Raw genomic sequence first — 27616 nt, forward strand, 5'->3', positions numbered from 1 at the left:
GGAGCTCCACTGAGTAACAGCACATCCTTGTCTGTCTGGAGAAGGGATTTGGACTGAGACCTTACAAGAAAATTTTAGTTGCCCAGAAATAAACAGCTTTTTTTCTTAATCAGCCAGTTATTTGCATATAGTAACTGCCATCACTTCTATTAGCTATTTGATGCAACATATTGGACTTACTCTTTATGGTGTAGGATCCCGGTATATTGCTAAAGCATTTAGGAAAAGAGGTTAAAAGATGAGATTGTAGTTAAATTATATTCAACACACATTGAGGTTTTTGGCAGTCATGTTAGAAAGTAAATTTGTAGCTGGAATGTAAAAAAGGACTAATGAAACAGGAATACATACGCTAGAAGTATTTTATCTGGGATTTTCAAAGACTGCTCTTCACACTGGTGATTTTTTTTTCTAAAAAGCTTTGAAAACCCACAGGAATATTTGGAAAGTGCAGTGCTATTTCCTTCTATGTTGTATTTTGTTTTGGTCTGACAGCTTAGGTGTAAGAAAACATTTTCAAACAATACTAAATCATTGCTTTCACAACAGAGTGTCAAGAGATAGTTCATTAAAAATCCATCCCTTATGTTTCAGATTACTTGATAGAAGGGCCTATGAGCAGCAACAACTAAATGAGAAGAGAGGATGTTTCTCTGAAGTTCATGTGCTGAAGCCTGGCTGTTTAATGTTGAATGCTGATGCAAGGTCATTCAGCCTGGCTATTGTGGAGTTGTTCAAGGACAACATAAAATCAGTCTCAGTTTGCAAATAAAACAGGTTTTTGGATTCTCTGATCATAATTAAGCAAATTAATGATTCATCTAAAGAAAATGGCTTTGAGATAAAGAAACAGTACACCTAGTATTACCTCTTTTTTATGAGACTCCTGGGAACTCAAAGCAGAGGAACATGTAGACAATTATTATTGTCTTGTACAATATGTTTCTTTTACTTACAAGCAGTACATTTATTTGAAGAAAGCAAATGTCCCAGGAAATGAACACAACTTCCAGATATAGTATGGTCATTCTTTCTCCTTGGCTTTCCCTTGAGATGTGTGTTTGCAATGCCAGCTGGCATTGCACAGGCTCTTCTCAAAGCAGTTAGAACCCAGAGCGTTTGGGCATGAAGTCTTCACAGAATCATGGAATGGTCTGGGTTGGAAAGGACCTTTAAAGGTCATCTAGACCAAACGCCCTGCAATGAGCAGGGACATCTTCAACTAGATCAGTTTACTCAGAACTCCATTTGTAGCTTGATTTGAATGTTTTCAGGGATGGGGCATCTACCAGCTCTGTGGGAAATCTGTTCCAATGTTTTACCACCCTCATGATAAAAAGCTTTTTCATTATATCTAATCTAAATTGACCTTCCTTCAGTTTAAAGCTACTCCCTCTTGTCCTATCACTATGTGCCCTAGTAAGAAGTCCCTCTCCAGTTTTCTCGTAGCCCCTTTAGGTACTGAAAGGCCACAGTGAGGTCTCCTTAGAACCTTCTCCAGTCTGAACAACCCCAGCTCTCTCAGCCTGTTTTCATAGGAGAGGTGCTCCAGCCCTCTGACTGTCTTCAAAAAAGAGTGAAAATTATAGAACATGTCTGATCATTACAGAAGGCTAAGTAACAGAGAACTGTAATGTAATAAAACGTGTTCTGTGATGCTGGTGGATATGGTATGCAGTGTTTAAGCAATGTCACTTCAACATAGTTGATTTTAATTGCCTGGACTATCTGAAGAAAGCTTACTCCCTACCTGAGTTTTGCTCAGTTGGACTTGCTGGTATCTTTACTAATACTGGATTTTCCTGTTTTCTCTGTAGCCTGTAACACGGCCACCTGTTCCAGCACACCAGGTGCCCCCGTACAAAGCTGTTTCAGCCAGGTTCCGGCCACTCACCTTTTCTCAAAGTACTCCCATTGGCCTGGACCGGGTTGGACGGAGGCGGCAGATGAGAACATCTAATGGTAAGATGAGCAAGTATTTAACTTTGTAGATCTCAAAGTCACACCCCAGGCTGAGCAGGAATTAGAATATGGTATGGAACACGAAAGGGTGCAAACCAACCCAGTGACAAAGTAGTACCCAGCTAAGTTCCTTTGTTTTGCGAGTTTCTTATTAGTAGCTGTTGTGCTCATGTAAAACTTGTCACACCTGCCGTTTGACACTGCTATGGTTTATTGTTCTGTATCCTTGCCTGAAGATAACAGAGAGTGAAGGAAGTGAGGTCTAATATGCTTGAGTTTATACCTGAATCCTAGCCACACTGCACATGTACTTTTAATTTTCTAATTGCGGTGCACTCAGCTTAACTACTTAGATAGGCAAGCCTTAAATAAGTAGCCCAACCAGGGCTCTGCTACGTGAAGGACAGGTTCTTGAAAAACATTGCCTTTTTGGAAGCATTGCCCTTTATCAGACTTTGTACTCTCTGTATTTTTACTGTAATTGTTTACTCTTAGCATGCAGTGCTATCTGGAGTTAATAGAAAGTCCTGTCTAGTATTAGTGGAACATTTCTTCACAGGTGGGACCAGAAGACTCTGGGTTAATATCACTTGTGTTCTTTCAGACCACTGTGAGCGTAATCTGAATAGTTACTCATGTTTCACTGGCAAGGTTTGGAAATAAAAGCAGTATTTTCACTTTATATCCTTCAGTGTTAATAATGACCGAAAGACTGCTGGGAACCTTCTCCCCGAATCTTTTGAATCGTGGCCTTGCCATGATTGAAGTAGGAAACTTAACAAATAGCATTTTCAGTGCTTCTTTATTATAATTACACATATGTTTACAAGTCAGTATGTGGCTTCTATGGTTCTAAGGTAAGTTTATATGCAATGATGTCCAAATCCTGCTCAAAAAATACCTCAACAACAAATTAATTTATGTAAGAACATGCTAAAACTGCGTTTTTCTGTCTTGAATAGAACATGACAGTTTTCTTCAGAAACAGACTTGAGAATTTCTAACTACAGCAATGAGATACTTTATATATACTGTATCAGTATTTACCTTTTAATTTACAATGTAGTAAAATATTGGAAACTCCTTAAAAATCCATGTCTGGATTGTGTTCTTGCTCTATGCGTCTTAGTATACTTAATGATCCAGATCGAGGTAAATTAGACATCTAATGCTGCAACCCTTGCTGAGCTTATGTAGTATCTCAGTCCATGATTCCAGAAGAATCATTCACAGAATAACAAGTCTAGCCGTAAGCTAGTTTGGAAAAAAAAGAGGATCTTTTATTATCACAGAGTAGGAATTATTTTTCTATTTTTAGTTATCCTTTCCAATTCATGTTTGGAAACCTCATGAAATAATATGAGTTACCTAGACAACTGCTTAAAAGCAATATTTTTCCAGGTATTTGGCTTTTGAATAACTGATCTCCTAAACATAAGCATCAGGATGACAAATACACAAACCAAGAGTTCTGCCACTTTTCAAGGCAATGAAGCCAAAGCAATATTGGATGTGACTTTTATGAGTCCTTACAAACGTAGAAGTGGAGCAGGAAAAGCTTCTGAAATCAAAACTCTGAAAGCAAGTAGGGAATATCATGGACTTCACAGTATGAAAGCAGTTGCAAAGATCTATTAAGTAGCTCCAGCAGAAAATAGTATGACTAGTGTCATACATTCTGATCTCTTTCCTTTTTTCTCTTAAATCACAAGGCATTTCCTTGTCTTTGAACATGTGAGAGTTTTTTGTTTGCTCATGCACAGTGAAATTCGATAGTACAAAAGCCCTTTATTAAAGAAAGTAATTCTAAACCCAAGCACTGAAAAGCCAGTGGTATCTTATTTTAGTTACTAGCTAAAGCCTAATGCATTGTGCGTCTTCTTTTTATAACAATAGGATATAGAAGTAAATTTTTTGAAAAACAGCAGTTAGAAGACAGTGAAATATCATCTGTAGGAAACAGAATAATAATCAGACAACACATAAGGGAAAATTCACTTGAGACTTATTTTGCTACTCTTACTCTTAAAGGGTTACAAGTTTTAAATTATATTAAAGAGGTTACCTAATTTTCACAGTAGAGCAATTTTTATAATTATCTTAAAACCTCATCTTTTTTGCATATTTTTGTGTGGGACTTGAATTTTGCTAAATTGATTGGTAAACTCCTTTAGATAGGCTCAACTCTGAATAAGTAGGGTGTGATTCAGCTCAAGTTTAAGTCACCTAAATTTAGTCTAAATGCAGGTACCTACATAAGAGTTAAACTTTAGTACACCTGTTACAGGCAGTAGAGGACTAATGCTTGATTAAGTTACCCATCCCCGGGTCCAGTGCTGTATGGGGTACCTGAGCATCTGCCTGCAGTTGGCAGATACGACAGAGGACCTATGGGAGACCTATTTCTTTCCCCAATGGCAGCTGGAGGCAAGCAGGGTATCCAGAATACTTAAAATGGTGCTAAGTAGCTATGTTAAAATGACTGATCTGAGGCCCTTGTCATTGCAGTCAATTAAGGTTAAAGTAGAATTGCCTTGGATGAGGTGGATTGCTCTCAGCTCTTTTAATTGTGACTAGTACCTGCTGATTTAGATGGTTCATCTGAATGTGGATGCCAGCATTTAGATAAATAAATTTACATGTCTTTACTTTCAGTAGTATCCTGTTGTGGATGTTTGTCCACAGTGTTAAATAACAGTCAGATTTTCCCCAGTTCAATCAAAGTTGAATAACTGAGTATGTTTCAGTCTGTATGGAGCACAGCTCAGGGACAACTCAGGAGAGTGGTCAGTTTTCTTAAGAAAAGAGCTCATGAGTGGAGTCAGATGTTCAGTGTCTTCACAAATAATGTGGGAAGAGTAGTATAAAGTGAAATGGTAATTCTTGCTGGTGTGCTACATTATTCACAGAAGTAAAAGCCAGACACAAGGCACTGTACTGGTGGCAGTGTTGATAAAGACAAGGTAGTGCATATGGAGGAGGAACCAGAGCCTAGTGTGCTTGCAGAAGAAGGGACTCTGGTTTGGGTATTGCCATTCAGGAAAAGGTCTTGCAATCCTAACAGACATTTTAAAGTGTTAGTGCAGTGCACAGTAACAGTCAAAATAGTAAATAAAAGGGCAGGATTTTGTAGGAAGGAAATAGAGAACAAAACAGAAAGCCTAATTGTGCAACTGGTGTGTGTGGGGGGGACCATCTCACCATTCCTTTCCATCCCAAAAGGCATTTTTTTACAGGGAGTGATAAAGGCAAAAGGACAAGAAAACCGACCCAGTGTCTCTGGGAGGAGTGATTAACGCAGCTAGGGCTCTGCAACATGGAGAAAAGGACAGTAGGAGAATAAAAGTTTGTTTTGCATAGAAAAAATGAACAGATAATAGTTATTGTTTCCAATAATGTAAGAACTAAAGGGCACCAAATGAAATCACCAGAGAGCAAGTTCAAAATAAAAGATAGTTTTCATACTCTAAACTATGAAACTAATTGCCACACATGATATTTCACATCCCTACAGTTTGCAAAAATTTAGGAAGTGGTTTGAAAAATTCAGTACATTAGACACAAAGGTGCTATTTCTGCCCCAGGAGGGATCTGACTCTGATCTGCAGATAGGTGGAATTTAGAAAAGTACATCAGAAAAATGGCATTGCGTGCCTCATCTATTTTTACGTTCTTCCCTGGACATCTGCTACTGGTTGCTGTCAGAGCAGTGGTTGGGGGTGACCTGTGGTCTGCCCCAGGGTGGTGGGTTCTGTGATACTTGAGACTATCTAGAACTGGATTTTTTTGAGGCAGGTGAACTAGCTTTTACATTTAGTATTTTAGTATATGCTACCCAGAGCCTTTTCAGAGTGCCCTGTGCAGTGGGTAAGCCAGCTCAGCGTGGATTTGGATGAGGCCACTGTGGACTAGACAAACCTGCCAACACCTGACCTCAGATAAGTACTTTTGTGGTCATTCAGTTTGCGGTTGCACAGTAGCTAGATGTGCCTGTGCAATGGAGGGAGAGCAGACGCCCCCTCCATCCTAGCAGCATCCCACGGAGGCATTAGGTTAGTCATTGGACAAAAATGCACAGTCCATTCCGTTCTGCAAAAATCCAACAAAAAGACTGCTTTTCAGAGGTTGTTTTTAATGTATCTTCTCAAAGAGCTGTATGGGGTTTGATCTGTTTTTTCTGTAGCAGTTCAGCTCTTTTTCCCTGGGGGATAGGGGTTTGATATGGCAGAGAGCTTGTGCTCTGGCTGATTGAAAGCATGAAGCCTTCACTTGCAGGTCCCAGGATCATCAGCACTTCAGTGTCACTTCTGTTTGCTGGGTTGCTTTGTTTTAGTGGTTTGTGCCAAGAAAAATACACAGGTTTGTGCCAAGTGCATGAATATTTTATAATATCCAGTAGCTTATTTTTACTGTGCTATCCAACAAGAGTCCTTGCAGAAAGAAATAATACGGAAGTTTGGGAGATTCAGAAGAGAATTCCTGTCAGTATCCCATGCAGTGAAGCACAGACAGGATTTTTGCAGGAAGATTGCATTAATATTGCAGGGTGATATTTGGCCTTTCCTCCTCTGTCTGAGGCAGTGCTGGGGGAAACCATGTGATGTCAGTGGGTGTTGAGAAGTCACTGTGTGCAGAAATGCCTCCAGGGTTTTGTGAACACATCCCTGGAGGAGACAATCCCCAGTCACAGGACAGGCTCAGTTGACCAACAGTTTGCAGGTAAAGAAGAAGCCATAAGGATTATGGAGCTTTCCAAACTGTAAGCACAGTGCTGTGTACAAGCATAGGTTGCAGCAGGCTTTGTGCTCTACTGATGGCAGCAGCTCCTGCTTTTGCTTTCAGTGCATGGGCTGATCCAGCTTCACTGCAGGATAATACAAATGTAAAGGTGGGGATTGTTGGCCTGTGGTGAATGAATGAGGTTGTGCTCTGGCTGGGTCAGACTCAGAGAAAGCTGAATGGTTTGAGTGTTTTCCTGCTTTATTCCCTGTTTTATGAACCAGCTGAATTAAGTTAGTAGTTTCAGTGAGGAAATGTCTCTGGCCTCCCCTGTTTTTCCTGAGAGCAGTCTGCTGCAGCCTTTACACTTGCGCTGCTTGTGCCTGTGAAGCAAGAGAAGTTTTAATAGCTGTGCAAAAAATACCTTAATTGTTTACTTCTGCTGGAATTTTAACTGGTATATTATGACAAAGATAGACCGATACTCCAAACAGTGTTGTAATACAGGGAACTCCCAGCTCCCACCCAGATTGAATTGCAGTCATTTGAATATAGATTGAAATCACATTTAGCTGCTTTAATAAAAAAAAAATGCACTCCTTGCCTTGCTGTGCTCACCATTTTCAGACACTGTGGGAGCGGTCTGGGCGGCTGCAGGCACAGTGTGGCCAGAGACAGGCAGCCAGGTTTTGTTTCTTTTCTGGAACTTCCTCCCTAAGGGCACCCCATGATGTCAGAGAGCTGGGAGCCGGGAGCCAGGCTGAGCGGCTGAGTGCACCGCTGGCAGTTCCCAGCCAGGCTCTGGAGGCACTATCAGGAGCTGAAGGCAGTGAACAGGCTGTTTCTCTGAGCTGTATGTAGCTCAGAGCCTTTTTTGATCCTCCACCAGCCCTTTAGGACTGAGCATCACCTGTTAGAGGTCAAACCTTTGCCTTGGGGTCCAGTCTGACAGCACCATGGTAGCCAGGGGGGCAATGGCACGATTTTGGAGTCTGGAGAGCCTTCAGATGGGTACATGTGAGTAAAACATGCTCTCTCTTGCTAATTTTTACAGTGTTTTTAGATTGAACTGATAAACAGTGGTAGTCAGGGGGCCTGATTCTGGTCACAGTAACTCCGTGTCATCCATGGGAACCTGCAGCCTTACACTGCTGACAAAGCTGCTAGGAGATCTGAATCAGTCCCAGGCTGTCTTTTAAGTTTTTTGCATCCCGTTGGTGCAACTGGGAAAGCATACCCCTCCCTCTGATATTTCTGTCTGGAAACAATAGAGGAATAGATGCAGAGTGCAAGCGGCTGATTTCACTTGAGTCAAACTAAAAGTCAATGTAAGCTTGTTGATTTGGTACAGAATAACAGTTATCGATCCTAAAATTGTAGTAATTTTTTTTCTGGAGCCAAATGAATTAGGTTATTTTGATGTGCTGCTGTTACTGGAACAAACCAACAGGCAGTACTGATAATACAGTGGAGATGTATAAAGGATCACTAGGATTAATTTTTTTTATGTTACTTTATAAGATATATAGTGATTTAATGAAATATTTGTTTTCAGATTTTTTTAACAAAGCAGTTTCAGTAAGTTTTGCAAGATGTATTTTAAAAGTTTATCAGTGCTTGGATTTATGAATCTGTAGGGGAAAAAAATTGTTTTTTAAAACAGGAATTCTGCATTCTCCCATCTTAGGCAGATTATACCATTAATGTGAATGTATATTTAAAATGCTGGGGAGTGGAACAGAATGGTCAAATAGGCATGTTCTGTTATGTCAAGACTATGCCATATTTTTCCACTTTCAATGGAAAGAAAAATCTTTCAAGTTTTTTGGTAAATCTGTGTGGTAATCTGCTTTGATCTCTATTGCAAGTTAATACTCAGATGACCAAAGATGCTAGTGATGGTATGAGTGCCCATAAGGAGGGGGTTGTAGTATTTCTTCCTATAACATAAATAGAGATGGCAGCAGTGTGCCTATTGGTAGTAGGTGTGTGGAGTAAAGCCAGGAGTCATCTCTTTGCAACTCTCATCCATCTGGAGCCCAGAGCTCAGCAGGCAGGCAGTACCCAGGTTTGAAGCAGGGTAGAGAAGAGGCAGTGTCAGGGCCCTGCTGCTTGGCCTTGCTGCTTGGTAGAATTTGCAGTTTCAATAATTCTGCTTAAAGGTCAGGAGTAAGAGATGTTCTGCAGGCTGTGCAGCAACTTACCTGGGACACACTAACCTCTAGCAAAGGAGTCAGTGCTAGAAGCCCATTCTGAATTTTACTTGATTTTTTACTTTTTATTTTTAATGCATTTTTGAGCACTGTATGATCTTCAGACTCTAGTTATTCACAGCTTGGGCCTGCCATAGGAGTAAATCTTTAGGGATAAATAAACAAGGACCAGCGAGTGCACTCAGGCACTGGACTACTGGTCATGAACGCTTCTTGATTGCCAGCTCATCCTGATATGTTTGAACATTATAGCCGTCTTTCAAAGGCAAACCCACACGGACGGGGTCCAGCCCTGAGCAGGATGGGCATCAGTCAGTCAGTGTGACTTGTTCCTGAGATCAGGCCCCAGTCCCCTTCATCTGCCAGTACAGAGATGATTGCTGAAAGGATCCGCCACCCAGTGGTGTACCCCAAATGGGTTTTACAGTTTTCTGCTGTAATATGTGCATAGTGACAGTCACTTAAATGGTGTTTCTCTTGGTTTATGTGGTTGTGTAATAAGATGAAGCCCATCTTAGTCCTGGTCTCTATTTATATACAAAGCTGCCTCTTTGGTTAGAAAATCTGCAATTGTCAAACCAAGATTTTTTTTGTGATTTGAGGCAATTAGAACAAGTTTTCTGTTGGGCAGTTACACTGTGCTCAGTCTGGACTCCCTGTCCCCTTGGTGCTGCTAGAGCCTCCCCCGGCGCTTGGGAGAGGTGGCAAGCAGCCGGCACAGAGCAGGGGCTGTGTATGGTGGGTGGGCACAGAGGTGTTGGGTCCTTATGTCCCTGGAGGGGATGTGATGGTGTGAGGGCACTCAGCCTGGGCATGACAGTGTCCCTGCTGACTGCTGGGGCTGCTGGGGCTCTCTCACCTGCCACGTGGAAAACTGCATTGGGGCCTCCCTTCTCATACAGATAATTTGAGGTTTCCTCTGGGTAAAAAATAGTGAAGAATGGTTGTAGTTCTATTTTTCACATACAAAAATTTCTCAGTTTTATCAGTTGTTAAATGAGAAAATTCTGAAAAAGAGTAAAAAGTATTTAATGATGGAAAAGTGGTTTTCCTGAGAGCTCTGCTGCCCTCCACTTCTGCTGTTATTGTTATATTCATGACAACAAAGGCAATTTCTCAGCAATTCCTCTTGCGTTGTTGTTCTTCTTGGAATCACAAAAATGATGAAGCAAACAGCTGTTGCACCTTTGTTTTAGTTGCTGCAGATGGTGGGACTGAATCTTCAGCCTTAGTGGATGACAATGGCAGTGAGGAAGATTACAGCTATGAGGAGCTCTGCCAAGCCGCTCCCAGGTACCTGCAGCCCGGAGGCGAGCAGCTAGCAATTAATGAGGTAAGCAATTAATGAGGTAATGTCTGGGGATTTGCACTGCTGAAACGATGGGGCAGGGGTGGGGCAGGGACAGGGATGGGGGATGCAGAGGGATGTCTTCCACAGGTCTGAGGTTTTGTATTCATAAAAAGTGCAATGGTAGTAGCCAGCATGGCGAAAAATCCAGCAGCCATGGTGACCTGTCTCTGGCGGGGCCCGTGAGCAGATGACAAGGGAAGAGCATAGTGACTTGAACTTCACTGGGACTGTAACTCGTTAGCCTATGTAACTGCTCTGGATCAGGATTCTAATTGTTCTCACTAATAAATACATGTACAGATTTCTGAAAATCTGGAATTTTAGTTTTATCCTGTAATAGGAGTAATCATAGGTGCTCTAGTGAGGTATTTTTATATTTTTGTAATCTATGAAGTGTTCATAGTTTATCTTTTGTCCTTCACAATCTCATTTTCTTTTTATCTTAGCTGATAAGCGATGGCACTGTTGTCTATGCAGAGGCTCTCTGGGACCATGTCACTATGGATGATCAAGAGCTGGGCTTCAAAGCTGGAGATGTCATTAGAGTTCTAGAAGCTTCCAACAAAGATTGGTGGTGGGGAAGAAATGAGGACAAGGAAGCCTGGTTTCCAGCCAGCTTTGTCAGGGTGGGTAACTCTCTTGCTTTTGCACCATTACAGGATTCCTGTCAGAGTATGACAATTGTCATGGCATTACATTTCAGGAAAGGGCCCTGATGGTCAGTGTGTTTGTAGCTGAATTGTCAGTGGTGTAACTCTTAAGGAGTTCACAAGGAAAAAAACAATAGAGAATCACACCCCAAGATCCCTTAGCTCCTCTGACACTTTCTACTCTGTCTTCTTCCATTGTGTGGTCCTTTTGTAACCCAAGGAATTTCTCAAGCAGAGATTACAGGAGCGGAAAGCTCAACCGGGAACCATTACTATACAGAGAGGACACAACAGTTTTCATAAGGGTGTGGTGAAAGCTCTGCTGCAGGGATTTTTTGGTAAAATAGGACTTAATTTATTATCACAACATTGTGTAGACATCTGGTTCACAGTCTGAACTCCCCAGTCAGAACTCACACAGACTAATGACAGTATAACTCTCAGATGGTATAAAATTGAAGTATGTTTTAGAAAGTAACTTGAACTACTTTTCGAGAGCCTGTGGTGAGGCTTGGGCCACATTGCATGAAATACTACACAAAGTGCTGGAGGTGGTTCTTGATTTTGCCCTTCCTAGATCTCCAGCCAACATGAGCAATAAAACAAAAGTCAAAAAAGGATGTGCTGTTATCCATATTGTACAGATGGGGAACTGGTGCAGAGGGAAACTATTTAAAAGTGATTCAGTTGTCTACTTTTGTAATTTTACCCATACACTAGCTTGGCCAAAATAACACCTAAACTATTAGTAAGCGTCAGAAATAGTAAGCGTCAGAAAGTACATGGGCAACACAACATGGTATCTTTCAGAATATATGAGTAGTAGAAAGCCATGTATTGAACCAGACAGAAATCTCAACACTTTGTTTGAATATGCAGTGGGCACAATGGGACAATTCCTATTATGGAACCCCCTCTATGGGAACATTTCTGTAGCCAGTCTTCTCTTAATTGTAAGAAGTTAGTAACAGTTTTACCATATTTTGTAAAAGTTTCTGCTTTATTCTAATTCCTTTGTTTGTTCTGGCTGCAGCTGCGAGTTAATCAGGAAGAAGTGCCAGAAAATTGTAATAGTATCCAGGATGAAGAACAAGATGCAGATATTAGCAAGCATCGCCAGAAAATAGCTGAAAACAAGGATCAGATGAGAACCAATGTTATACAGGAAATTATGAACACAGAACAAGTCTATATCAAGCATCTCAAGGACATCTGTGAGGTACCTGCTTTAAGCTGAGGACATTCTGCTCATCTAATATGAACAAAACATATAAGCTGAGAACCAGCATGGTTTCTCATATCAAAATATTCCCAGTTGAGCTTCTGAGGCTGTCAGTCAGACCCTTCTTGTGTCCTTTTACAGCTTTCCTCTCTGCTGACTGCCAGGAGGCATCGCTTCCCTTTTTAAAAAAACAATTCCGTTTCTGACAGGGAAAAAGTGCTTTGCTTATCTGATTGCTATTTCTGTAATAATGAGAGAAGGAAGTTCAGTTTATTTAGAACTTTTAACCACATGGTTTATATAGAAAACTTTGAGTAACTGTAATGTTACAGTTAGGGACAAAACTTTTTGAAATTAACTTGAAAAGAGTATTTGCTGGGTGTAGGGTTCTTTTTTTGTTGTTTTCTCAAACAAAGGGACTTTTACTGCATGCTTAGAAACTATGAAGAAGGCTAAAGGTGTTTTAGATCTACCTTGCTTGTTTGAACCATAAAATGTAGGGGGGTTTCTGCTTCTTTGTTCAAATTTTGTTGGAGACCTACACTTGGACAAGAAGCTTCTTAATACTCTTCACTGAAGTTTGCCTCTTTTGATGTGGACTGTGATGCATTTGACCTGCATTTGACTTGTATTTGTGGTTAGCATCTGGAATGGTGCTAAGCAACTTACCAAAATATTCTTTGTACCCTAAGTTTGCTAAGTCTGTCCTTGTATTTGTTATGCCGCCATCCTTTACCACTTATCATTAGATTATTTCATGTACAACAAAGTAGACAAGACAGTGGTGGTTTTTTGTGGTGTTAGTTTTTTTGGTTTGGTGTTTTGTTTTTTATTTTTTTGGGGTTTTTTTGGTTTTTTTTTTTGGTTATTGTTTTTGGGGTTTTTGGGTGGGTTTTATGGTTAGTTGATTGGTCGGTTTTTTCTGTTTGTTTGTTTTGGGGTTTTGCGGGTTTGTTTTTGGTTTTTTAATTTTTAGATCAGGCCTTTTTTATGCATCTTGAAGGAAAAAATTGGGAAAAAAGGCAAAAATTGATTACTAAGGCTGATTTTAAAAAACATTAAATGTAAATTTTGTCATTTATATTCGTTATTTACTTAAGGTAGTGAGCTTGATTATGTGCATAAAAGATCAGGGAAGAACTTTTATGCTCATCTATGTTGCTGCCTTGGTTAGCTGAGTTCTAGAACTACTTTCATAGTCATAATATCTTAGGCTGATATTAATTAATTAATTAATTTTCTCTAATACATACATTTTGTGCCTCTTTTTAAAAATCTGACATGCCTCTGAGTTTAGTACTAGAGAGCAAACACACACTTTCCAAGTAGAGAAGCGATGCACCATATTCAACATGTGGGATAGAGATGGTCTGCTGTCCTCAAAGTGAATCCATACGGTGGTGCAAGCAAGACATGAGACTGAAATTATACTCAAGTAAGACTAAGCCAGAAAAGCTTTGGCAGACAGTAACCCATATTTGCTAGCTCAACAACAGAGTAAATCGCTAGGGCTGGTGCAGTCAGATTCATGAAGCTGGATATACCCAGAAAACACATTTTACATTCAAGAAGTGTCTGCAGTCTGTATTACAAGAGCTGCACAGGAATTAGTTTTCCTTGTTGGTGCATTAGGAAATATGACAGCTGGCTTGCAGCATAGCCACTGCACAGTTCTCAAAGCAGATGGCTGTGGAGGAGACAGGAATATTCATAACACTGCCAGCAATATTCAGTATTGCTTCCTGGTAAACCTCACCAGAGCGACTGCAAGGATATTTCAGCTGTCTGCTTCCAAAGCAATTTGGAGGAGACCAGACTGACAGCAGCCAAGTGGAGGAGCCTGGCAGATAACTCCTATCATACCAGTTAACCTTCGCACTCCTCTGAACCTCGGCCATAACAGATAGGAGAGTATGAGCAGCTATTCCTGAATATCCAGTCTCTACATTGTATCCTGCTCACCACGCTCAGCTTTGTGGAACAGGTACATGAAGATGTGCCGGCTGTGTATACCAGTACTTTAGCTGTGGTAGACATTGTCTTTACAGTAATTGTTTCAGGGTTTGTTCTAATGTGCATAAAGAAGAATTGTTATGACACAGAGAAATTGCTGTGAAAAAAGTGAAAGTAGCAGCACCCTTAGGACCTTACATTGGGCTGACATTGTACAAGGAGGTGCGAATGGGCTTTACGTGCTCTGCAGGTTTCTGGTTCCGTGATTCATTTAGGGTCCTGTGAGACAGGAGTTGGGCCACAATAATCAATGTGTAAACATTTCAGATGCAAATCTGAACTTGCACACCTGTGCGCATATGGCTGGGAAACTACTTACCTGCCCATAGGTCACAGGGGTTTGGCCAGCTCAGATGGGCTTGCTCAGGGCAGAACCTGTTTGACATCTTCCAACTAATGAGTGTTTTTTATTTCATTTTCAGGGTTATATTCGGCAGTGCCGTAAACATACAGGAATGTTCACTACAGCTCAGTTAAGCACCATTTTTGGAAATATTGAAGATATTTACAAGTTCCAAAGGAAGTTTCTGAAGGATCTTGAGAAACAGTACAACAAAGAAGAACCTCATCTAAGTGAAATAGGGTCATGTTTTCTTCAACATGTAGGTTGCAAAAGTTGATTTAATTTATGAAATTAATAAAATATGATAATAAAATAGCATGTTAGGAGGGGATTTTAGTAACAAATGCTTCTCAAATACTAAACCAGCAGTATTTTAGAAATTAAAGTAATTTGCAATTAAATAACTATTAAATGTTTTAGATTTCTCTTCATCTTTAACAATCATGTAACTTTGTAAATAATTTTAAATTTCCTTTTCAAAACTGTAACGATCACAGTTGAGCTGGACTATTTGCAGTGATCTCACATTTGACATGCAAAAACTTCATAAAGAAATTAAAGAGGAAGGTGGTGGGGAAAGAGGCTGTGAGTTCTTGATAGACACTTGCTAAGCATATAGCTGTTTTCCCCAGGGAAAAGTACTTCTTAAGGCGGGTTTGATTATCCTGACTGAACAGAGATCTTTATTTCTGTGTTCTGACAAAGAAGGTACAGGGTTTTGACAGTTACGAAGTAGATTTCTGCATAGTTTCAAGGCTCATCAGCCTGGAAACAGTATAGAAAATGGATTAATTAATCTGATTATATATAATAGATGTTACAAAAATAACTTTTTTTCTTTATAGACAAATACTTCAGTAAAGCTGTAACTTTTTTTTTTAATAGCAAGAAGGCTTTGCTATTTATTCAGAGTATTGTAACAATCATCCCAGTGCCTGCATTGAACTTTCCAAACTAATGAAACAGGGCAAATACCGCCACTTCTTCGAGGCCTGTCGCTTGCTTCAGCAGATGATTGACATTGCCATTGATGGTTTTCTTCTCACGCCTGTTCAGAAAATCTGCAAATACCCTCTGCAGCTTGCAGAATTGCTGAAATACACCACTCAGGAACACAGGTGAGAGAGTAAAAAGAACAAATTCTGTAATAGTAGTGACACCTACTTACTCAGGTTTTCTGGATAACACAACGCTGAGGCTTTTGAGACCAGGAACAAAACTGCCATGGGCCACTATAGACAGGGCATCTTGGAACCATCACAGATATTACCAAAAACAGTATCTAAAAATGCAGTACAGTGGACTGGGAGGATGCAAGACAGAAGGAGGAGTAAATCAAAAAAGGAGAAGGAAAAGAAGTTGACTCTGAAATAGGATGCAGGGAGGGATATGTAATTCAGAGTGAAAAGAAGGCCTATGTGTCAAGAAAGTGAAGGAAAAGGAAAACCAGAGAAGAAAGGGGGAAGATGCATAAAAGTTGTGGATGTAAAAAACGGTAAAGAGGGTCTTAGAAAAAAAGATGCACTCTGAGCATGTTTGGAGGTAATGTTTTTTAGAAACCTAATAGTAATAAACATTGCCTTTGTTTGTAATAAAGTCCAGATATTAGATTTTCATCTGGGATAAATGAGAATTTCAGTTGCAGGTTATTACCCTTTCTGGTATACTCCTGAGCTGATTAAATCTTTGACTAAATTAAGATTTTATCTTTAAGTGTCTATCTTTTTAACTTGCATAACTGCAAGAAGAATGTTCCATTGTGACCCCTGTGCTCAAAGTCCAAATGCAGCCTGAGGCAGTGCTTCCTTGGCCAGAGTCTGTATTTTTTAACCTTGAGAAAATTGCCCTTTGAGCCCACTGGATTTTTGCCAGGGGCAAAATACAAGGTCCATGAAGTACTGACATTCAGGTGTGAAATGCCTCCAGTCAGTTTTGTGGCTACCTGAGAAGTACTGCAATAAGTTACTAACATGAGTTTCTCTTTCACTGCTACTAATTTTAGAAAGTTTATTCTGTGAGCTATTAAACCTGTAGATAAAGTGACAGCAAGGTCTCGCCACCTTTGGCCCATAGTAGCTGTTTTCCTCTTCTGTGGCACAGCATTCAGAGACACCTACAAGCACAGAGAGGCACCCACTGTACAGAGTTACTCACAAACAGGCAGACCTGCACCCACATGGAACCTTGGTAAAGCTCCAGCCAGCTGGTTTTTTGGTAGCATTTTGTTTTCATAAAAAGTTTGAAGTTCTGATGTGCACAGCCTGCTGTGAAGGCCACAGGTTTTGAAACAAGTGTGGAATAACATACCAACAGAGAAAGAAGGAACCAAGAAAGGAAGGGCAAAAGTAGCAGTATGGATATTATGTGGTCACCCTGTGGGACATCTTCCTGACGTTTGTAGGATCCTATTATTGTTAATCTCACTTTTTGTATACAGTCTGGCAGAGTAGAGTTTCCATAGATATAAAAAGAGAAAAGAGAGAATGCACAGATTTCGAAGGGAAGTGTATCCATCATCAGCAGCCAATTAAAATTGGAACTGAGACAGAATCAGATAAAAAGGACAGCAAGACTAACCCCTTTGCAGGATTTATTTCTGGCTCATGCTGTGTTCTACCTCTGGCTTCCTTTTCTGCAAGAGGCATTCTGATAAAAGAGGGAAAGCAGCTGCTTGGCTGGGAGTCCTAAGGCAAGAAATAAGTCTTTTCCCTTTTCTCTTCTCAGAGACTCCATTTGGGGAAGGTGAAGGAGTGATGGATGATATTCAGAGGCAAAAAAACCCTGAACATTGGGGAGATTCATAGGTGTGTTGGGAGCTCAGGGATAGAAGGAGGGGAGCAGAGCGCTGGAAGAGGGGCAGGAGGACTGACCTGAATTGATTGTACTCAAGCAGGCAGAGGAAGGTGACCATCTTGGCTCTCTCACGCTTCTCCCATGGAAACAGGCTGCTGCCTTAGTACTGTTGCCTTGAATTCTTCTCTCTGGTGCCTGTGTTCTTGGGTTCCTCAGTGACCCTGTTTGGGGTTGCTTTTGGTATTTTTTTCTGCCCATGTGGCATTCTCCATTTGTGTTCATTGACCCAGCCATTGGAAACAAGGAGAAAGTACAGTTGTTAAACACAATTGAAATAATGCCCTTTCCAATAAAATCCCACTAAAATTTTGCTTAAAAACACAGTCCTTTAGTAAAATGTAGCTATCTCTGAGGTCAGTGGGAGTTCTGCCATTGTTTTCAGTAGACGTTAGTGCAGTTCCTTAATCTATTTCCTCTTCCTCCTTCCAGCAGTTTAGTAATTTGGTCCTGGACAAGCCTAGCAGTACCGCAGCACTGAATTGTACAGGCTACTGTGTGAGGTTTGGGATAGCTGAGAATCAGGTTTCTCTTATTTAAGTATTCTGAGTAGAGGGACAAGTGAGTAATGTGGGCTAGCACTTGTCACGGTTCATGATTGCATCATGTCCATTGCATAAGTGATCTTTGAAATGTGCCTACATTTCACAGTGATTATAACAACATAAAAGCTGCATATGAGGCTATGAAGAACGTTGCATGTCTGATCAATGAGCGAAAACGGAGACTAGAAAGCATCGACAAGATTGCACGTTGGCAAGTCTCTATCGTAGACTGGGAGGTGAGTGTCAGCCTGTCCCTTTTCTGAGCAAAGGTACTGTGTACAATACTTGATGTTCCCTACAGCATATGTCTTTCAGCATAGGTCATTGTTTATGGTGTCTACTTTTCAGGTGGTCATTGCTCAGTTAAAAGTCCAGTTGCTTCATTTGCAATGGTTCTGTTACTGATTCACTTTAATAGTTCAGGAAGAGCAAGCATGTTTTAACATGGACATTGTCTGTGAGATGAAATGACAAAATGTGGTTTTTTTAATAATAGAGCTATTGAATCTCCTTTGGAATTTTGGTAGTTCTGTCAGAACTGAAACCTGTTTCACTGACTTAAGAAGAGTTTCCTCTTCTTTATGCAGATATGAAGTAGAGCAGAACCACAGTCATTGAATTTACCTCTATGACATTATTTACACTGTGTTACATTTTCAAATCTAATAATAAAAATACAAGAAGAGTGGACTTAAGACTTGATTATATAGTGAGACTGGTTAGGCACACTAAGATCTTAAAATATTATTTACTTACTACATATCTATATTTATATCTTCCTAGGGACCAGATGTGTTAGCCAGAAGCTCAGAACTGATCCACTCAGGAGAACTGACCAAAATATCAAAACAAGGCAAAAGCCAGCAGAGGACTTTCTTCCTTTTTGACCATCAGCTTGTGTTCTGTAAGAAGGACTTGCTGAGAAGGGACATCTTGTATTATAAAGATCGTATTGACATGGATGAAATGGAAATTGTGGACATCGAAGATGGCAAAGACAGAGACTTTAACATTAATGTCAAGAATGCTTTTAAGATAATAAACAGAACAACAGAAGAGATTCATTTGTTCTATGCAAAAAAACAAGAGGATAAAAAGAGATGGATTGAGGCATGTGAAAGTGAAAGGAGAAGAGTTCAAGAAGACAAGGAAATGGGTGAGTGGAAGAATTTCCTCTCTGAACAGTAGTTAAACCAAAGGGGAATGTTTTTGCTTTTGCCATTCTTTATGTTTTGTGCAGATGTGCCTCTGTCATCTGGAACTGGTGTCCCTTTCTTACCCAACAGTTTAGCTATGTGAGTGAAGCCTACTCAGGTGTGCTTGCCCTGTCACTGTGGGCCAAAGGTCCAGGGAAGTTAGTGTCACCCATATGATTCTGGTGCATTATGAAGCAGAATGAGAGATGAGATATGACAAGATGCAATTCACAAAGACCAATCAATAATAAAAATCAATCTAAAATCCTGTCACTTTTATATGAATTATTGGCCAAGAATATCTGTTTGTAAAGGACACTTTATGACAAAGCCAAGCAGCAATAATTGCGGGTTTATACTGCCCATGTCATATAATGGCACCACCTGTGTCCAGGAGACCCATGCAGTTGCATGGCATCATTAGTTACAGACCCAATACTGGGCAGTGTACAGAGAAATGAAGCCTAACCTTGAGTGAGCAGAGAAAAAGGTAGCAAATAGTAGGACCAGTTTTAGACGGGCAGCCTGTGGGACACTCTAAGGACAGTGTCTTCTGTGTGAATGTATATTTAGGATTTGCTCTTTTTTTTTTTGCACAGTTTCATGCTTCCTTTAAGATCAGTGACAAAAGCGCCAGCAAAATTTCATTGGCAAAACATACACAAGGAAAACAGCAATACTAATAGGAAAAATAAAACTCTTTTTAGTATTTCTAAAGTTAGTGCATCTGTGTGAGTTGACTGCTTGAGAACTTCTGTTTTTCATAACATTGGAAGTGCAGTGAAGGGGATGATAGAATTCAGAAGTTATTAAAATGTAAACAAGATGCCAAATCTTATATTCCACATCCACTTAAAACACTCGGTCAGAAGAATAGGAAGACCGGAATAACCCTTAGATTACAAATGTAAACCTTTTGATCTTAGTGGCTTTTTTTCTTTGGTACAGTTGTAAGTATGACAAAAATAAGGCCTCCTCCATATGTATGTTAGATAATATAGCTGAAGAAAACACAAGTTTACCAATTCATACTCTAAAACCAGTTTTAACTTTTCCACATTGCACCGTTGCAATTAACCTCAGTCATCTCAAGTCTGGAATAAACAATGAAGGAGCCACAGCTAAACTCTCCTCAAACTTTCCAAACTCGACTCTCCTCCTGTCCTGAACGTGTGACATTATGATCCTGTTGGGCAGAACACTGATGGCTTTCATGAGTTACTCTGTGTAGAGCACGCTCTGTCACCTTGTACTCCTGGGAGTGGGAGGTAGCTGCCTTCCCTAATTCACCTCTGAAATAGTGGATATTGTAAAAGGGTAAACATGATCAAAAAGTAATAGAGCAGTGCTGAGGATCTGATGATAAGTGTCCACACAATCCCTTGTACAACAAAGTTACATAAAGCCTCCACTCCAGCATGCAATGAGAATACTAGTACAGTCACATGGACGAACACTAAAGAGTAAAACACAGCTCCTGCACTTTTGTGAGCAGGACTGAGCAAAAGAAGATAAAAAGTGAATATTTTCCATTCCTGTCCTTTCTCATAAGCATTCTTGAGCTCTATGCCTCTTCCTGGATGGTTACTTTATGGAGCACTGGGAGAGTATGCTGAGCAAGCTAAATGCTGTATGTCAGGATGCTTCTGAGGCTCACAATAGTGCTTGCCCTGGGCAGCAGCAGGTCTGTCTTGGTGTTACCATTCCTTCTAAGTGACACTGCTGCACAAATCCCCAAGCATGAGAAAACTGCAAAGGTGTAGCAGCTACAGCCCTAAATGTCATTATTTGTTCTTCTGGGACCTTGTGAAAATCAGCATATGGTATTCAAAAGGGTAACCATTTGACAGTGCTGGCACTGGCAGTGATAACAGTAAGATTTGTCATAATAGCACTAAACCTTATTTAGGTCTGGGTCACAAATTCCCATGGTGCTGAGTGCAAGGGTTGCACAGGAGGGTCCACTGTGCTTGCTGCTCTTTAGGCACAGTGCAACGTAGTGAAAAAAATATCAGTTAAAAAAAAAAACTGTGGCACATAGGCAAATGCAATCTCTTCCGCCCTTGTAACATCCAGCCATCTGCAAACTTGCTTTTCAAATATTGCAACTCATTATTCTGGTGCACCTGTTTTGGGACAGGGATCATGAAACAGAGGAAAGGTAGTTGAACTGCAATATCAGATGTCCATCTGGTCTTGTGAGTGATCTTGTGAGCCACCACAGTGGCTTGGATGTTTTCTGCATTAATCAGAAGACTGTTTCTTTTCTAAACTTGCTTCCTTTTTTTGGCATAATTGAACATTTCCTTTAGCCAAAACCAGTGGAAAGGTGCCAGTATTCTCAACCTCAGGTTTAAATTTATCATGTTGATTTTGTAAGCTATCTTGCTGGACTTCCCACAAAGCCTCTAATCTAACCAGAGACAAATACATACTCTTCCAATTCGGAACTGCAAATGGCATTTTACTTCTATTTTCAAAGACATTTTAGTGTGAGTCACTGTCTCCCAAACTGTATCTAGTTTTTCTTAGCTTTTATGAATATATGAGAACAAAAGGCCACAGCCAGAAAATCCTTCTCCAAACCACTAATAGTAACCCTAAGAAAGTGGTCTGATCTCTGTTGATGAAATTGCTTTCATTTTTTAAAATGTTTCCTTGTTTCTCTAAAGGAAAAAAACCCTACAGAATAATATAAACTTCTGCTACCCCAAAATTATGGCTGTTTTAAGTTAATAGATTGATTTGTAATAACTTCTTCATAACTTCAGGATAAAAAAGGGAGTTTTAAAAGTATAGAGAAGTAAAGGAAGATGCAAAATGGAAGCAAACCAGATACTTCATTTTGGCTTTGAATCACAACTTCTATGCTCTTTATATGCATATGAGTGAAATGAATGCAGCCTTATGCATAGCATGAAATGAGACAGCACTATGTGCACCTTGTCTCCTTGTGCAAACGTAACATATCAATGTATCTCAGCTGTATTGTACACAGGGAGAGGAAACTGGAGTGCCTGTTCTGGCTCTCCAGACAACACCAGTCACTGGTGTCACCTTTTCTAGCAGATGTCTGGCATCTCTGTACTCATCACAGATCAGTCATACACCTATCACACAACAGTAAATAGTGCAGGGTTGACCACATACTATAGCACCATGTAAGTTATACAAGTATGTGAACAGGTACATGAGAAACCTGAGTGAGGGATCCAGCCCTGGTCTGCTGCAGCCATAACCACACCACAGCCTGCTTCAGTGTCTGGCAGATTTTGTGATACTTTCCTCTGAGTGGAGAGAACAATACCAGTGACTTCAGTTTGTTACCCAGGTTAGCTCAGAGTGAGTGAAAAAAAAAAGGTTCTGAATTTGTGATCTATTACTTGGAGGCTTGTAGCCTTCAGAAATGTTAGTTTACTCTTCTTTTTTTAATCTCTTGTTATCTGGACTTATCTATGCAAAGAAATTTTTGGGTGGTTAGTTCACCAGTGATTGCCATTTGCAGGAGCTGGAAAGGAGCTTTTTCATGTAATCTAAAGGCAAATCAAAGTTGTTCCTATCATTATCCCAGTGAAAAACAATCTTTAAATTCATATGACAAAGTAAAACATACCTCTAAAAACTTCAGGTGTATTACTATTAAGTTTTACTAATAATTGCTTAAAATACAGTTTACTTAATTGTTTTAATTTAATGTAATCAAGTATTAGGTAGAGTAATTTTGTACTAGTGCCCTAATTTACACTTTGACATAGGTATGGAAATCTCAGAAAACCAGAAGAAACAAGCCATGCAGAATGCCCGTAAGTCAAGGCAAGGAAAAATTAAAGGTGGGTGTTCAGAATTGCTTTACATTCTTACTGTGTTCCAGTGATTTTTTTATGAGGAAATAGCACAATCTGGCTATGGTTGAATTATTCAGTCTTTTAAAAAAATTTAATGGTTTACATGGAATCAAATAATTGCCATTAACCTGTATTTTAATATCAAATTCCAATGCCTCTGTAAACTGTCTACTAAATCAGCTCCCAGGGCTTCTTCAGATGGGCGAGTCAGTTTTCTCTATATTAGAGAAATAACTCAAGAGGTAAGGCAAGCTGTTTATTTAAGTGCATGCAGAGGTTAAATTGTAAATGAGTGTTACTGATTCCTTCCTTTGCTTTTACTCAAACAGCTTGTTCTTCTTTACCAATTCTGTGCCTTGTTTAAACTATCATGAAGTTCTTTTTGCAAGCCACGTGTTTCAGTATTTACTTTAACACAGTCAAAATGGCTTCCTTCTGTCCCTAGACTAGAAGGAAGGATGGACTAGAAACTTGTTTAGAAGAAAACAGCTTTTTTATTCATTTTTTATTCATTTTCTCTCTCAGAAAATACGTTGTGATTTTGTCCTTTTCCATCTTAAAGTCAAACTTGGACAAATCTCTAGTGTGTTGAGAGAATAAATTGAGAAAGTAGGACAAGATTTAAGTCAAATTTAGGAGTGAAGGACTTGATGTTAGGTTGCCCTCTGATCCCTGGGATTAATATTATTAAAGCATTTTCTCTTTATCATTAACCTTTAAAACCTGTCTGGATTTTTAGGGGAGTGGCTAAAGTTTGTGATTAGGAGATTCAGTTCAGAAAGCACAAAGGTCAAAGTCTGAGAACATTGTCCAGAAAAATGTATTCCAAATGGAATAAATAACATTTTTGTTGGTAGCAGTATTTTATCCAGTCTTATTCTGAGAGTGGACTAAAATATGAGTATCTGCTGTGTAAAGTCATTATTTTGAAATACTAGGATTTACTTGTGCAAACAAGTATTGTCAGGCTATGTGAAACTGCTGCTTATTTTTGGTAGTTCTGTAATGTTATTTTTACTGGTACTATTCTCTTCTTAAGCCAAATCAATGCAGCAGTTATAAAGTCTAACACCAGAAGAAGTAACCTTTAGTAGTTCTTCCATTCAAGATCATGGCAAAGTTCATACTGTCCCCTGGCCCTGTGCTTAAATTTTCACTAGCTGACTCATACACTTTCTTAAACTGTTCCTTTTGCAGGTGTAAGCTACAACGGGTGTCCTGTGCCTCCTCCACACCAAACCCTGCATCCCATTCACCAGCGACACATCACTGTACCTACCAGCGTCCCGCAGCAGCAGGTCTTTGCCCTGGCAGAACCCAAGCGGAAGCCATCCCTGTTCTGGCATACCTTCAACAAACTCACTCCCTTTAAAAAGTGAGAAGCCAAGGACCTGGAAGGACTTCAGCATAGCAGGAGACTTACTCTAGAGGAGGACCCTGGAGACCTAGTTAATCTTACTCGAGCTTGGCGAATCTCCTGTTTTGGAGGCAAAACCTTGGCTTCCCTTGAGCCAGAAATGCAGCCTTTGTCTAGAATAAGAATGAAGTTTCTCAAGACTGCTCTGAAGTCCATGTTGCCAAGTGTCAGCATTACTGATGAAGAGCAGTATCTCTTCTGACTAAGTCAGCTTGCTGTTACTCAGAAGCAGCAGTATTCAGTCTCCGTTTCTTAGTTATGTTGAAGTAGTGATGGAGTCATGCAGGTCATTGTAACATTTCATTTTTCTTAACCCTATATTGATGGCCAAATTTAGGATAGGAAGGTGTTTTTCCTTAGGGATGTATCAGCAAGGAATCTTAGGAGATTTTTCTTCTTCCTCCAGGATCACCGAGCAGAGACTACCCACTAAAATCAGATGGAGACATCCCATGTGATTAATGAGCTACTGCAGAATTTAGTGGACCCTAATCCTTCCTGTCTTTTTTATTACAATTGCCAAATGGCAGGAGAACATCCCGCAAGGCCTTACCATATTCCAGATTGGAACAGGGAAATTTTATTCTGTCATGTAGAAACACGAACAGAGTGTGAAATGAACTGTAAAGATACGTGCATTTGTTGCACACAAGTGGAAACAAGAGGAGCCCAGGGCATCTCTGATTGATTTCAATCAGAGCAATATACTGCATGTATGTATGCTCTTCAGTGTAGAGCTTTTATATCCCTTTTTGCGCACTTCTTTGCCTGGGAGACTCTTCTTTATATTTCCAATGTGTTTATTTCTCTGTGTAAAAAAGTTTTTTATTTTCTAACAGAGATAATGTGAATGTACAAAGTCAGCATTGAGACAGTATATGGTGACTGCTGGCTATGTTACAGTCTAGGTCTAACGCTTTTTTCATGTATTTTGACTTAGAAAATGGATTAATAGTAATGTAAATATATTAAAGTGGTCTGGATCCTAGCTTCTTATACACAGTCAATTGACAATGGGTTTTGACCAATTACTTCTTCACAAAGAAAGTGAAATCTTTACTGGAAGGGACAGAGAAATTGTGTGGACTGGAGATGGATTTTTGTCTCGGAGTCATCACTCTCTATTGGAAGGGGAAGAACCCGACTTGATTAGGGTCAGCTCTGGCCAGCATATGCAATCCGTGATTTGCATTGCTGCAATTTGCCTGTGACATGAAGTTGATTTGTGAGAACAACTTTTAAAAAGCCACCAGGAGAAAGAGGATCCTGATATTTGTAGCACTGGTAATTTCTACTTGATAGCTCTCATCAAGGATGAAAAGACTGTTGGGAATATGGAAGGAAATAAAGACTCCATATGTTTCTGAACTGATATGCCATGAATGTCTTTACAATACTTTATCCTATGCTGCTGATTAGGGGCATTACCTGATGATAAGGATAGATCCAGGGGTGTTCTTTGACAATGGACACAATCAGATTTGTTATGGATCTGTAATATATGAAAAACAAACAAGGGGCTAGAGGCCAGGCATCTTAACAACAATGTACAAAAGCCTTATTTTAAAGATGTATTTGTTCCTACTACTATTGTGACCTCTATATCTTTATTTCTCGTCAATGTTGTGAAGCCCACTAGTCACTAGATCCTGTGATTTGATAACATTGTGGCAACTTCTGCTAAGCTAACCTTCTAAGGTTTGTGGTTTTGATTTTAAATGACATCTGTTGACAACTGTACATTTCAAATGCCTTGTGTATATAGCTCAGCAATAAGGCAAGGTCTGGTGATGCCCAGCCAAATTGTTCCCTGCATACTGAACTTAATTGCTTGTGCTTTCCCATAGCAATGGAAGATGACCCAGATCAGTTAAGAACTGGAAATGTGCACTGAGATTTTTAATGATCCAGCTTAGAGAAAATGCACCGGCAAGTGAGCGAAAAAAGTTGGTTGTATTTTTCTTTTGATGTTTAAAACAAGCTATTGCTATTCAGTTTTTTTTAAAAGATAATTCTAAATGCTCTATTTAAACACAAAGAGCAGACTTCCAAATGCAGGCATGCCCTTCCCCTCAAATGAGTAACCCTTCTGTGTTTCTTACATACCCATTTTTGTGGGTACTTGCCACATTCAGGCCTGCAGACCAACGTAATGCAGGTAGGGTGGAAGTGGAGATGATGTTTCTCATAATCACATTTTGAAAGACTTGTTCTAGATGCACAAAAAAGACTGAAGTTGGATTGCAGTGCTTACCCAGAAGCTTTCCCAGCTGGACCTGAAGCCATTATGAGATCCACACTTCCATACATGTCTTTGTTGAAACCTACTTCCTTTCAGGGCTTGAGAGTCTGTGGAGTGCTGGGGAAAAAAAAGAGGTTTTGGAGTCTGTCTTCTGACACATCAGTGCCCATGAGGGCTCTTCCCATGTATTAGTGCTGGTGCCTTAGCCCTAAAAATGAACAGAAATGTTTGTATATGGTTTTGGATGCAGCAGTTTTTTTCTCAAGAAGTGAATTTCAAAGAGGTAAAAAGAAAATATTTCATGGTGCAGATTGCTCAGGACAGTTTTACATATAGTACCCTTCATATAGACATGGTTGTTTTGTAATATTCTCTGTGTCTTTCTTTGCATTATGACCTTGCAACAGAATTAAGATAAAATATAGTAAGACAGGCCAAATTTATACCATGCCATAGTATTTTAACCAAATTATAGTGAAATTAAAACACACAATTACATTATTCAATAATTAAGACAAATATTTACTCCTGACTCAGCCTCACTTTAGAGTCTGTGGGAAAAAGAGTAGCAACAAAAATGTAAAAGGTTGAATTCTAGCAACTCTTGCCCTGATTCTCCTTTTGATGACAAAGCTTATTATATATGATGAGAAAGGTGTGATGGCAACATCTGTTTGCTTTTGCATGAAGTTACTATAAGAAAAATCTAGGGCAACTACTAAGCACATTTGTGCCTCGTTTAGATAAAGCACAGCCAGAGCCTTCCCAATGGCCTGCTGAGTAGATAACCTCAGACTTTTTGCATGAGATGCAGTAAAATATAATTGTCCTCAAATATGTTCCCACTGAGTTAGGAAAATGCCAAACCATAATTACATCTAACTCAAAGCATTTGATGTATAAAACAATAAGATTGTTTTACAAGTGGCTCTTGCCATGCTAAATTTCACATTGAATTTTAGTGGTCAGTATAATGACTGAGTTCAAAGACAGACTTCTCAAATGTTCCACATTTTAGTTGTCTTTTGAAAACAATTATATCACAGTT

The 27616-nt window shown here is 39.7% G+C and overlaps 1 protein-coding gene across 8 annotated transcripts in view; it reads left to right on the forward strand.

Annotated features, from left to right (window-relative positions):
* SPATA13 (spermatogenesis associated 13) overlaps positions 1–27267 on the forward strand; it is a 73819-nt gene extending 46552 nt beyond the window's left edge. For 5 of the 8 annotated variants that reach the window (XM_027677870.1, XM_027677868.1, XM_027677873.1 and 2 more), the window contains 10 exons: positions 1818–1962; positions 10091–10227; positions 10692–10871; positions 11929–12114; positions 14553–14732; positions 15359–15591; positions 17975–18104; positions 18652–19024; positions 22820–22894; positions 24107–27267. In XM_027677870.1, the coding sequence (XP_027533671.1) occupies positions 1818–1962; positions 10091–10227; positions 10692–10871; positions 11929–12114; positions 14553–14732; positions 15359–15591; positions 17975–18104; positions 18652–19024; positions 22820–22894; positions 24107–24288 (1821 nt within the window). In that variant the 3' untranslated portion in view covers positions 24289–27267. Of the gene's footprint in view, positions 1–1817; positions 1963–6661; positions 6682–7436; positions 7693–10090; positions 10228–10691; positions 10872–11928; positions 12115–14552; positions 14733–15358; positions 15592–17974; positions 18105–18651; positions 19025–22819; positions 22895–24106 lie in introns of those variants that run through there. The other 3 variants (XM_027677876.1, XM_027677875.1, XM_027677872.1) reach the window with 3 other exon arrangements.
* Positions 27268–27616: the final 349 nt, after the last annotated feature.

Source organism: Neopelma chrysocephalum, unplaced genomic scaffold (genome assembly GCF_003984885.1).
Source record: "Neopelma chrysocephalum unplaced genomic scaffold, ASM398488v2 Primary Assembly neopelma1_43, whole genome shotgun sequence".
NCBI lineage: Eukaryota > Metazoa > Chordata > Aves > Passeriformes > Pipridae > Neopelma > Neopelma chrysocephalum.